The 13,112-nt window shown below is 39.5% G+C and overlaps 1 protein-coding gene across 1 annotated transcript in view; it reads left to right on the forward strand.

Annotated features, from left to right (window-relative positions):
• Nucleotides 1-6,574: 6,574 nt before the first annotated feature.
• The window catches only part of LOC119531292 (cytochrome c oxidase assembly protein COX16 homolog, mitochondrial), a 40,052-nt gene continuing 33,514 nt past the window's right edge, over nt 6,575-13,112 (forward strand). The window contains exons 1-2 of the mRNA XM_037832411.1: nt 6,575-6,759; nt 8,986-9,057. Coding sequence (XP_037688339.1) covers nt 6,691-6,759; nt 8,986-9,057 — 141 coding nt within the window. The 5' untranslated portion in view covers nt 6,575-6,690. The remainder of the gene's footprint in view (nt 6,760-8,985; nt 9,058-13,112) is intronic.

The raw sequence follows: 13,112 nt of genomic DNA on the forward strand, positions 1-13,112 counted from the left end.
TTTCTTGGCCATTTGTATTTCCTCTTCAGAGAACTGTCTTTTCATATCTTTTGCCCATTTTATAATTGGGCCGTCTGTACTATTGTGATTGAGTTGTAGGATTTCTTTGTATATGCAAGATATCAGTCTTTTGTCAGATACATGGTTTCCAAAAATTTTTTCCCATTGAGTTGGCTGCCTCTTTACCTTTTTGAGAAATTCCTTTGAGGTGCAGAAACTTCTAAGCTTGAGGAGTTCCCATTTATCTATTTTCTCTTTTGTTGCTTGTGCTTTGGGTGTAAAGTCTAGGAAGTGGCCGCCTAATACAAGGTCTTGAAGATGTTTTCCTACATTATCTTCTAGGAGTTTTATGGTACTTTCTTTTATATTGAGATCTTTGGTCCATTTTGAGTTAATTTTTGTGTAGGGGGTGAGGTAGGGGTCCTCTTTCATTCTTTTGGATATGGATATCCAACTCTCCCAGCCCCATTTGTTGAAAAGACCATTATGACTCAGTTCAGTGACTTTGGGGGGCCTTATCAAAGATCATTCGGCCATAGATCTGAGGGTCTATCTCTGAATTCTCAATTCGATTCCATTGATCTATATGTCTATCTTTGTGCCAGTACCATGCTGTTTTGGCAACTGTGGCTTTATAATAAGCTTCAAAGTCAGGGAGTGTAAGTCCTCCCACTTCGTTTTTCTTTTTTAGAGTGTCTTTAGCAATTCGAGGCATCTTCCCTTTCCAAATAAATTTGATAACTAGCTTTTCCAAGTCTGCAAAGTAGGTTGTTGGAATTTTGATTGGGATTGCATTGAATCTGTAGATGAGTTTGGGTAGAATTGACATCTTAATGACATTTAGCCTTCCTATCCATGAACATGGAATATTTTTCCATCTTTTAAGGTCCCCTTCTATTTCTTTTAGTAGAGTTATGTAGTTTTCTTTGTATAGGTCTTTTACATCTTTGGTTAAGTTTATTCCTAGGTACTTGATTTTTTAGTTGCTATTGAAAATGGTATCTTTTTCTTGAGTGTCTCTTCAGTTTGTTCATTTCTAGCATATAGAAACATTACTGACTTATGTGCATTAAACTTGTATCCCGCTACTTTGCTAAATTTGTTTATTAGCTCTAGTAGCTGTATCGTCAATTTCTCAGGGTTTCCCAGATATAAGATCATATCATCTGCAAACAATGACAGTTTTACTTCTTCTTTTCCAATTTGGATGCCTTTTATTTCTTTGTCTTGCCGGATTGCCCTGGTTAGCACTTCCAGCACAATGTTGAATAACAGTGGTGACAGCGGGCATCCTTGTCTTGTTCCTGATCTTAGAGGGAAGGCTTTCAGTCTCTCACCATTGAGTACTATGCTGGCTGTGGGTTTTTCATATATGCTCTTTATCATGTTGAGGAAGTTTCCTTCAATTCCTACCTTTTGAAGTGTTTTTATCAAAAAGGGATGTTGGATTTTGTCAAATGCTTTTTCAGCATCTATTGAGATGATCAATTGATTTTTCCCTTTCGAGTTTTTAATGTGTTGTAATACATTGATTGTTTTTCTTATGTTGAACCATCCTTGCATGCCTGGAATGAACCCCACTTGGTCATGGTGTATGATTTTTTTAATGTGTCTTTGGATTTGATTTGCAAGTATTTTGTTGAGGAATTTTGCATCTATATTCATTAGGGAGATTGGCCGGTAGTTTTCCTTTTTTGTAGCATCTTTGCCTGGTTTTGGTATTAGATTGATGTTAGCTTCATAAAATGAGTTAGGTAGTGTTCCATTTTCTTCAATGTTTTGAAAGAGTTTGAGTAAGATTGGTGTCAGTTCTTTCTGGAAAGTTTGGTAGAATTCCCCTGTGAAGCCATCTGGCCCTGGGAATTTATTTGTGGGAAGATTTTTGATGACTGATTGGATCTCTTTGCTTGTGATGGGTTGGTTGAGGTCTTCTATTTCTTCTCTGGTCAGTCTAGGTTGTTCATATGTTTCCAGGAAATTGTCCATTTCCTCTACATTATCCAGTTTGTTGCCATACAGTTGTTCATAGTATCCTCTTATAATTTTTTTAATTTCTTCAGGATCTGCAGTTATGTCACCTTTTTCATTCATTATTTTGTTTATATGGGTCTTCTCTCTTTTTGATTTTGTCAGTCTAGCTAGGGGCTTGTCAATCTTGTTGATCTTCTCAAAGAACCAACTTTTGGTGATATTTATCCTCTCTATTGTTTTTTTGTTCTCTATGTCATTTATTTCTGCTTTAATCCTTGTTATTTCTTTTCTTCTACTTGGTTTACGATTGGTTTGTTGTTCATTTTCTAGCTTCTTCAGTTGATCCATTAGTTCTTTGATTTTGGCTCTTTCTTCCTTTTTAATATATGCGTTTAGTGCTATAAATTTCCCCCTTAGCACTGCTTTTGCTGCATCCCATAGGTTTTGGTATGTTGTGTTCTCATTTTCATTCGTCTCTATATATTTAGCAATTTCTCCTTTAACCCACTGATTGTTTAGCAGTGTGTTGTTTAACCTCCAGGTATTTGTGAATTTTCTAAGTCTCTGATGGTTATTGACTTCTAATTGTATTCCATTGTGGTCAGAAAATGTGCTTTGAATAATTTCAATCTTTTTAAATTTATTGAGGCTTATTTTATGTCCCAGCATATGATTTATTCTGGAGAAAGTTCCGTGAGCACTAGAAAAGTATGTGTATCCTGGTGATTTGGGATGTAATGTCCTGTATATGTCTGTTAAATCTAATTCATTTATCAGATTGTTTAGGTTTTCAATTTCCTTATTGGTCTTCTGTCTGGTTGATCTATCTATAGGAGAGAGTGATGTGTTGAAGTCTCCCACAATTATTGCGGAAACATCAATCACTTCCTTTAGTTTTGCCAGTGTTTCTCTCATGTATTTTGTGGCACCTTGATTGGGTGCATAGACATTTATGATTGTTATTTCTTCTTGCTGAATTGCCCCTTTTATTAGTATGTAGTGGCCTTCTTTGTCTCTAAAAACATCCCTGCATTTAAAGTCTATTTTATCTGAGATTAATATTGCTATGCCTGCTTTCTTTTGGCAGTAGCTTGCATGAAATATTTTTTTCCATCCTTTCACTGTCAGTTTCTTTGTGTCCCTGTGTCTAAGATGAGTCTCTTGTATGCAACATATTGATGGTTCATTTTTTTTGATCCATTCTGCAAATCTATATCTTTTAATTGGGGAGTTTAATCCATTTACATTCAACGTTATAACTGTGAAGGCATTTCTTGAATCAGCCATCTTATCCTTTGGATTATGTTTGCCATATTTTCCCCCTCTGTCTCTTAATATCCTTTATTGTACCCATACCGAATCTCTTTAGTACTGAACCTTTCTCCAAGTCTCTCTGTCCTTTCTTTGTTTCTCTGTCTGTAGGGCTCCCTTGAGTATCTCCAGTAGGGCAGGTCTCTTGTTAGCAAATTCTCTCAGCATTTGTTTGTCTGTGAAAAATTTAAGCTCTCCCTCAAATTTGAAGGAGAGCTTTGCTGGAGAAAGTATTCTTGGCTGGAAATTTTTCTCACTCAGAATTTTAAATGTATCGTGCCACTGCCTTCTTGCCTCCATGGTGGCTGCTGAGTAGTCACTACTTAGTCTTATGCTGTTTCCTTTATATGTGGTGAATTGCTTTTCTCTTGCTGCTTTCAGAACTTGCTCCTTCTCTTCTGTGTTTGACAGTGTGATCAGAATATGTCTCGGAGTGGGTTTATTTGGATTTATTCTATTTGGAGTTCGCTGAGCCTTTATGATTTGTGTATTTATGTTGTTTAGAAGATTTGGGAAGTTTTCCCCAACAATTTCTTTGAATACTCTTCCTAGACCTTTACCCTATTCTTCCCCTTCTGGGACACCAATGAGTCTTATATTCAGACGTTTCATGTTATCTATCATATCCCTGAGGTCCATTTCGATTTTTTCAATTTTTTTCCCCATTCTTTCTTTTATGCTTTCATTTTCCATTCTGTCATCTTCCAGGTCACTGATTCGTTGTTCAACTTCCTCTAGTCTTGTACTATGAGTGTCCAGAATCTTTTTAATTTGGTCAACAGTTTCTTTAATTTCCATAAGATCATCCATTTTTTTATTTAGTCTTGCAATGTCTTCTTTATGCTCTTCTAGGGTCTTCTTGATTTCCTTTGTATCCTGTACTAGGGTCTCATTGTTCATCTTTAGTTCTTTGAGTAGCTGCTCTAGGTGCTGTGTCTCTTCTGATCTTTTGATTTGGGTGCTTGGGCTTGGATTATCCATATCGTCTGGTTTTTTCATATGCTTTATAATTTTCTGTTGTTTTTGGCCTCGTGGCATTTGCTGAACTTGATAGGGTTCTTTTAGGATGTGTAGACCAATTGAAGTCCTTATCTCTGATTTATCAGATCTACAGCTTCGTGGAGTACACTTTCTCTAACTAACCAGCAGGTGGCGTCCACGAGCCACCTGTTCTCCACAAGCCAGTTCTCCCCTGCTTAGCCTTTTTGGTGAGTGGGGGAGTGAGTCTTGTGTGGTCCAATTGGTGTACCAAGCTTGCGTGTGTAGTTGGTGTTGCCTGCCCTGTATATGGGGTGTGTTTCTGGGCAGTCAGGGATGGGGGGTGGCTCTAACAATCAAATATCCCTGGTGATCGTAGAGTTTTAAAGCTGCTGCAATAGTCTAATCCTTCAGTTCAGTCCTGCCACAGTTTGTCTCTGCCACTGACCCACAAGTCCTTGGTATTGGCGTATGGCTCCTGAGACTTGCAAGTGGGCCCCTCTTCCAGGCCGTGCACCCCGGGTCCTCTGTTGAGGGATGACTGTGCTATGTCACAGGTGAGTGCCGTCCCCCCAGGGCAGTTCTGGGCTGCTGGGCTGTGTAGGGAGGCTCCCAGTCTGCTGAAATGATGGCTGAATGGGGCTTTGTTAATTCACACTGCTCTACCTTCCAAACTCTGGGACAATCAGCTGAGGTTGCAGGGAAGGCTAATGTCCACGCCCAGTTTTGTGGTGTGTGCCTGTTATTTGAAGCACTTCCGTCACACTGGGTTGTCTGGGGCAGCTCTGGGTTATGGGGCTGGCAACGGGCAGGAGTGTTTCCTGTCCATCAGGATGATGGCTGTGAGCCGACACCCCCCTTTTCTTGGGAAGTTGTGGTGTTTAGTGAATTTTCTCAGCCACTGGGTTATTGCGTTTTGTCTCAGAGCTCTCTTAGTTCTGCTCTTGATTTGACCTGCCCAAATTGCAAGTCTTTGAAGCTTTCTATATTGGGCTTCTTAGAGTAATTGTTTTAGAAAAAGAAAAAAGGATTTAAAAAAAAAAAAAAAAAAAGGGCCCTCCTCAGAGATCTAATGGGTTATTGAAATGCTAAGAGACAAAGCTACCAGGGCCATTAAGGAAAGGTCCACAGGGCAGAGAGATCAGCTTTTCTTCAGGATTTGCATATGCGCCTCAGGTCCTGAGCTCGGGCTTGAGCTCTGCCCTTCCCCTTTCTATGTTCACCAGAACTCCAAAAATCCTCCGCTTTTATTTTGGAGTTTTTCGTGTTGTTTTTTTTCTCTATGCCTGTCTCCTCTCTGCTGGGCTGGCTGCTCTCAGATTCTCTGGTGTCTGGTCTCAGTCTGTCTGTGGTTGGAGTTTGGATCAGTAGAATGAGTTTCCGATAAGGGCTGCCACTGCAGTTCTCCGTTCTCCTTCCCGGAGCTGACAGCCCCTCCTCCCACGGGACTGAGCCTGGCAGGGAGGGGCGCGGGTCCCCTGGCCGCAAAAACTTACAGATTTCGCTGATCTCAGCAGTTCCACGTTTTCATGAGTGTTGTATGAAGTATGCCCAAAGTCAGATTGCTCTGTGGTGTCCAGTCCACGCAGTTCCTGGCTTTCTACCTACTTTCCTGGAGGAGTAACTAAAACATACAGCTCACCAGTCTGCCATCTTGCCCCGCCCTTGTGTAGATTCATTTTTGAGAGGTCAAGTTCTAGTTTTATTGATGGGCGGGGTGACTTGGTTTATAGGAAACTTTGTACGTGTAACTTGAGTTTTTAAAATCAGATGGACAATGGATATTATTCAAGCACTTAAAACATTTTTAAGAGGGATTCTTTTTCAACTTTAGATGTAAGTGCACTTTATTGCTCTGGATTCAAGCATCTGTCTTTGTATTTCTAATCATAAGGTTTTCTGGGAAGTTTTTTCTGAAGATTAAAATAAACTCATGTTTCCCCACTTACGTGTATCACAAAAGCACAAATCCACCTATCAAAAAAGGAAACCCTAGGTAACTTAATTGGCAATGCTTGAACAGAAGGCTTCCACATGGAGTTTAGCCCTGTGGCAGCTGGTAGGTTAAAGTTTTCCTTTTTTGCTCTATCTGATGGATTTGGTTGCAATATAGACATTAGTCAAGAGAGAATCTGGGAGAAACCGGTTTCCAGTTCAGTTTGAAGGTGAAAGAGCGCGATTCAAGTGAATTCCCAAAGCCCAATTGCAAGCCAGAACTACACCGCTGACGCTCGAATTTCCGGGCGGACGCGCGAGAAAGTTACTGTGGATCGATTGCTTTTGCCTAGCGGAGGGTCTTAAGGAGAGGACAGCGCACCCGGAAGCAGAGGAAAGGACGTCCTAGTTGAGGAGGGAGCATGACTCCTTGAAATTCTGGAGGCCGCGTTTGGCCCGGTTGCCGTGTGCGCAGGTGGGACGGAGAGTTCTCTCATGTTTGCGCCCGCAGTGATGCGCGCTTTGCGCAAAAACAAGACCCTTTCCTATGGAGTCCCCATGTTGGTGAGTGGAGACCTGAGGAAGAAGCGTGGTTCCGGGATTCCGGAAGCCGCGGGACTTCCTGATAGGCGGACGCAGAAATGTGTGGAATTTTTAATGCGTGAGGTGGCGGGGAGGGACTCTAGCAAAGAAGAGGCCGACGATAAATTGGGAGCTTTTAGGCAGCGCTTCTAGTCTCTTCTTTCCGTTCGGAGTATGACCTTGGATCCCCCTTTTCCTTCCCTGGTACCTACCAGGATCTTGTCTGCTTTTAAGGGTGTCTATCGTCATCTTTCAACGCGGTCGTTGTTGCTATTACTTTTTCGCAGTTGAATGAACTGAAGGTCAGAGAGCAATATGAGAACCATATTAACTCAAATCTAAGTGATTGTAAAGCCTGAATTTTTCTACTAATTTTTACACTACAGGCATGAGGCTTCTCTGGATCATTAGAACTAAATGTAGTTATTTAACTGTACAGTTTCGGGCGTCTTCATGTTTCGGCTCTTAGGTTTCTGAATTGGCTTCATTATTCCAGGGTTGTTAGGAGTTAAATAAATTTTTGTGGTTAAAGTGTTTAGTATGGTGTCTCCCACATTGTAGAGGTCCTCAAATGGTCGCTGTTTGTATTTCTAAAGCACTTCGAAAGTGGTTTTGGTGTTTATGTTTGTGTCCTCTTCTACATCGAGTTCCCTGAAGACCCCATTTGTTTTGTCATTAAGATGCAGGTTGAGGTTGACATAAGACCTACCAGAGTTGGAATCCAGGCAACTCCTTTATTTGCTGTTTGACCTTGGGCAAGTTATTTTCCTTCAAGAAGCCTCTATGTCATCTGTAAATGGGTTAATTTAAGTAAAGCATTTGGACAAAAGTCACTTCCTTTTAAATACAGAATAGTTTATTATTTTGCACACCACCTTTTGCATCAAAGCAGAACTAAAGAAAAGAAGTGACCTTAGAAAACTAATTTTTTTAAATCTTTTTGAAACTCGTTATATATTTTTAAGAGATTAAAGGTAAGTACTTGTCTTTGTAAGATAATGTGATTATACTTGTGTAGATAAAAAGGCATATGTAAAAACCACTCTCCCTACACATTCCTCTACCCCAAATTCAGAAGCACTGTAATTGTTCTCACTTAGTTGAAGTCACTAGCATGTCACAAAAGAAGCCAGCTTGAGTTTAGTGTTTTTTTGTGCTTGCAAAGGTGACAATGAATGAATAAAAGGAGAGTGAGAGAAAGGTAGAACAACCAGGAGAGTGTCTTATTCTTGAAACTAAGAGACTACATGTTATTTTACTTGTACAAAGAATTCGTTAATATTGCAGGGATTAGCTGCTTGTTATATATTAGACATTTTTCCTTTATTTGCTGTCTTTTGATTTCTGTTGTTTTTATTTTATTTATTTGTCAGGATAGAAGTTTTAAATTTTTAGGTGATCAGATGTATTGGGTCTTGATTCAAATATTGGTATTCCCAACTTTAAAATTATAAAATTTTATGTTTTATATTTTACAGCTTTTTATATTTAATTATTTAACCATTAATATAAACTTATTGACATAAAAAAGAAGATAGGGATCAAACTTTATTTTCTTTCCAAATGGCTTTAGAATGAGGGACTAAAATCTATTAGATTATTGGAGGAACTGATAAAGCAGCAATAACAAGTCAGAATATTTCCGAGTTTTTGGCATACTAAGAAATGTGGCATATTCATGAGATTCTTTTTTCATTGGTTAAGAAAAGGGAAAAAAAAATGTTCTCCCTGTGATTTATTTTGCAAAATTATAAAATTGTTGAATTCTCTGGTCTTGAAGAAACACTGCTAGAATATTATTCCTGGCTTTACCCAGTAAAATGGCCAAGACACTTAATTGTTTGTGTTTTTATTTCCTTATCTGTTAAATGGAATTTTTTCTTTCTTGGCTCATAGGCCTATTGTATGGATCAGCTAAAATAATGCTTGTAACCATGTCACTTAAACTATTATAAGGTCTAGTATAGTTATGGGATACTGATTGCGGTATTTCGTAATATGTTAAAATGTTTCTCAGGGATAGTATATAATGGGAAATAGTCTGATCATACATATAGTACTTGTTTGCATCAACTGGAAAGTGAATGACAACTCACTAGGAAAATTAATCTTTAGGATCTTGTAGAATATGTCTCTCTTGATGTTTAGGTAAGTAATCTAAGCTAACTTCTGTCATTCCACTCTGATTGTTTCCTTTCTTTGTTTCAGTTGCTGATTATTGGAGGTTCTTTTGGTCTCCGTGAGTTTTCACAAATCCGATACGATGCTGTGAAGATTAAAGTAAGAACTATATTAGAGTCTGACATGTGTCTGTGTATCTGTATCTGTTTTAGGGGAAGTATATACTCAGTATACTCAGCAGTCTGAGTTTTTTCATGCTTTTCAAGGCAAATGTTCTTTGGGCTCTGTCTTATTCTTTAAAATTACATTAATGATTACATAAAAGTGAATCATGGAATGTCAAGAATCTAGTAAGCTTTCTTCTTGTTTGCTAGAAAATTTGCAATATGCTTTAGATTTCTCCCATAAAATATGTGCTGATACAATTGTTTTTAGGATTTGGAAGGAAGTAAAGAACATAGTGTAGCAAGTTCATTTCATTTTGTTTCTTAAGTTATTTTAAATTAGTTATTTCATGTGCATGCCAGCAATTTTATAAATTATATTAATATGTATCTTTAGTAACTAATACTTATCAGTAAAATTATTTTCATTATGAATAATGACATATAGCTTTTTATAGTTTCTACTTTGTGGTAGGACTGGAATGGTTCTTTTATATGCATTGTTATGTTTATTTTACAGGTGAGGAAACTGAGGCTCAGAGAGCCTAAGTAACTTGCCTAATGTCACACGACTATTTTGGGTAGTTTGGATTCTCACCCTCTATGATTACACAATTATTGTCAAATTCAGGCCAAGTGTTACATAAGAATTCTTTGATTCATTCATTCAGAAGCATGTACTTTTTCGTTTATGGAACATATCTGATATTTGAACTTTTTTCCACGTCATGTAAATTCATTAGCAGACCTCAGTAATATTGGTGGGAAATTAAAGAGTATTAAAGGCTTATAATTTCCTCAGTTAATTTTATGGTTTGAGAGAAACACCATCTCCAGGTAGTCTTAAAGACAGTAGGTATTATAATAAATATTAAATTTTAAAGAATATCTAGTTTATATGAAGAAACAGAGCAATTTTCAGCAGTATTAAAAGGTTTATGTTTAGCATCCCAATGACTTTGTCAAGCAATTTTTACCCTTTCCATTTAAGATGAAAGTTATAGTAATTTGATTTTGACTTGGGAAGAGGGGTGCCATATGTATTTGTAGAACAGTTGAGTATTTCTCATGTGTTAATCATGTGTTAGGTTCTGCAGAAAAAAGATCCAAGAAACTTGTTCTTACAAAGCTTTTAGCATAACTGAGACTGGGAGACATCTAATATAAAAATGTACTCAATGTATAAATAACAATGTGCCCAGTAAAATGCTATATTAGAATTATGCATGTAACATTACCAAAAAATTCAAGGAGAGGCAGACAGGTTAGCCTTGGTACAGGGGAACCAGAGAAGGTTTGCCACAGGAATCAACCTTGAATTAAGGCTTGAAGAATGAGAAGGATGGATTGTAGGAAGATAGTAGAGGAGGGAGCTCCAGGACTCAGTTCTTCTACCAGAACAACTATTAAGCAGGCAGTAACTGTGTGAAACAGCTATTTGAAAACTGCAAAGGGCAGAAGAAGACTGTACAGCACACAGGGAAGAGTGGGAGGAAGAGGTGGATAAGTTATAGTAAAGAACAGTAAATTGCTCTCTCCATGGGGCTGCTGTCAACCCTCACGACAGGGCACTGTGGGGTCTGGACCATAGCTAGCTTGCTGGTGACAGAAAGAGACATAAAAATCCTATTCCCCAAGATAAGGCATGGGCACAGCTGATCACTAATCAAGGCTTTAGATTAGTGACTTCAGATGGCTGGGACCCTGCCTCCGAGGGTGGCCATTGTTTCATACCCCCCAATAAAGGTAGCCATAGTTTCAGCCTGCCCTAGACAAATACCACAGGGGAAGAGACTTAAAGGCACTGTAGTTCCTCAGGACGGTGGGGGACACTTGGTTGAAGGGCTGCATTTGCTAGGCATGCCAGGAAAGCACAGCTTTGGGGACCCATGGAAGAAGCTCTTGGCATTTTTCCTGATTCCCCTCCCCAGGGCACTTTGGAGCCAGTCTGCAGTAGCTTGGTGTGTCCCTGAACCTCTCTTGGCTGGGAAAGTCCCCTCTGGGGTACCCCTTCACCCAGAATTTGCCCTCCAGACAAAAGCGGCTTGAGATAAGGAAAGGAGGAGTATAAGAAATTATAGGGGCAAAAAATTGGGGGCAAAGTCTTGCAGGCTTCGAACACCCAGGAAAGGGAGGTCTTTCTCCTGGGAAACAGAGGGGACAGCCAAACTCCAGTAAACAGGGAACTGCAAAACAACTAATAAGCAAAAGCCCAGGATAAGACACTGGCCTAAAAAGACAGGGAAAACCCTGCACACTACATTCACCTTGCACAGACCTTCCTGTCATGGGGGACTAAAGCTCAAGAAAATCTCTGTCTTATCACCAGCTGTTACAAAATCAAGAAACAGAAATCTCAGGAAATATATCCCAGAGTTGGCATTTTTAAATATTAAAACGTACAGTATACAACAAAAGAGTACAAGACAAAAAAAAAAAAAAAAAAAAAAAGATACAGGAAATGATGGAAGAGGAAAAAATCCAGAAAATACCAATGAAGACCAGAATGTGGGCAACCAAACAAAGCGCTAAGAAAAAATGTTCTTACGGAGAAAGTACTAAAGGCTATCAGAAAAATAATGAATGAGCAATATGAGAATTATAGTAGAGAGATATTTTTAAAAGGAACTAAACAGATCTACTAGAGTTGAAGTCCACAACAACTGAAATTAAAAATCCCCAAGAGGGTTTCAAGAGCAGATCTGAGGCAACAGAGGAAATAATCAGCGAACTCAAAAACAAGACACTTGAAATGAGTCAGGTGGAGGAACAGAAAGGAAAAAGAATTATAAAATCACTTAAGAACACCTTGGGATACCATCAAGCATACCTGTATATGCATCATGGGAGGCCCAGAAGGAGAAGAAAAAGAGAAAGAGGCAGAAGGAATATTCAAAGAAATAATGGCAGATAACTTCCCAAACTTAGCAAAAGATGTAAATATGCACATCCACAAAGCCTAGAGAACACCAAACAGGATAAACAGGAAGAAAAATACACCACATCATAATATTGATCACACTATTAATGCATAGGACAAGTAGAGAATTCTGAAAGCAGCAAGAAAAAAGCAACATGTTATGTACAAGGGAGTCTCACTTGGACTGAGTGTCAATTTCTTATCAGAAACTATGGAGGCAAGAAAGCAGTGGATTGAAATACTTATAGTGCTGAAAGGAAACAACTGCCAACCAAGAATTTTATATCTGACAAGGCTCTCTTTCAAAAATGAGGTGGGATCACTAGGAGAATTAAGAACATGAACAGGAGGGGCAAGATGGCATACAGAGGAGTGAAATTTACTTAGTCCCCTGGAGCAACTAATAAACAACCAGGAACAACTAGTAGATAATCTGGAACTACTGCTGGGGGACAACCTGGATTGGGTGGAATGGCTGCATAAAATCTGTAAGTAAAAACTTCAGAGCCGCGCTGGGAGTCCCCTCCGCCTACAGCAGGCTGAGCTGCAAGCCCTCGCTGTAGGAGAAATGAGCATTCCCAGAGCCAGTGAATATTGCTCAGCCCAGCCCCAACTAGGATTGCAGTTAACAAATGTGGACTGTTGAATACAAGCTACAAACATAGACAAACCCCTAACAAGCAGACAGAGACTTTTAGAGATGACTGACCTTAAAGAGACAGAAAACCCCTGTGCCCCAGGAAAGGGAACCCAGAAGATCAGGTGCTCTCTCTTACTGATGGGCGAAACGTGGGGTGGGGGTGGGGGTGGAGGAATGGACTGGCTCTGAAAGAGGGCTTTCTTTCCCTTTTTCTCTCTCTCAACCTGAGTGGCTCAGTGGAGAGAGCCTCAGCCATTTTCAGTTCTCAGTGCTCTGACCCAGACAGGAGTGGAAATAACAGAGTCAGAGAGACAAAGCAATTCAAATGCAGATGATAACTCCCTAGAGGGTGTGTCTTCCCTAAGAGGAAGGAGTTGGGGCCCAGCTCTAGTGTCGGCATTCCCTTCAGAACTCAGGCCCCAGAGCCTGGGGGAAACAGCCAAAACAGAAACTAAAGGGGCCACACTTCCTTACACCAATCAGGAGCAAC

This window comes from Choloepus didactylus, chromosome 4 (assembly GCF_015220235.1).
Source record: "Choloepus didactylus isolate mChoDid1 chromosome 4, mChoDid1.pri, whole genome shotgun sequence".
NCBI classification, from domain to species: domain Eukaryota; kingdom Metazoa; phylum Chordata; class Mammalia; order Pilosa; family Megalonychidae; genus Choloepus; species Choloepus didactylus.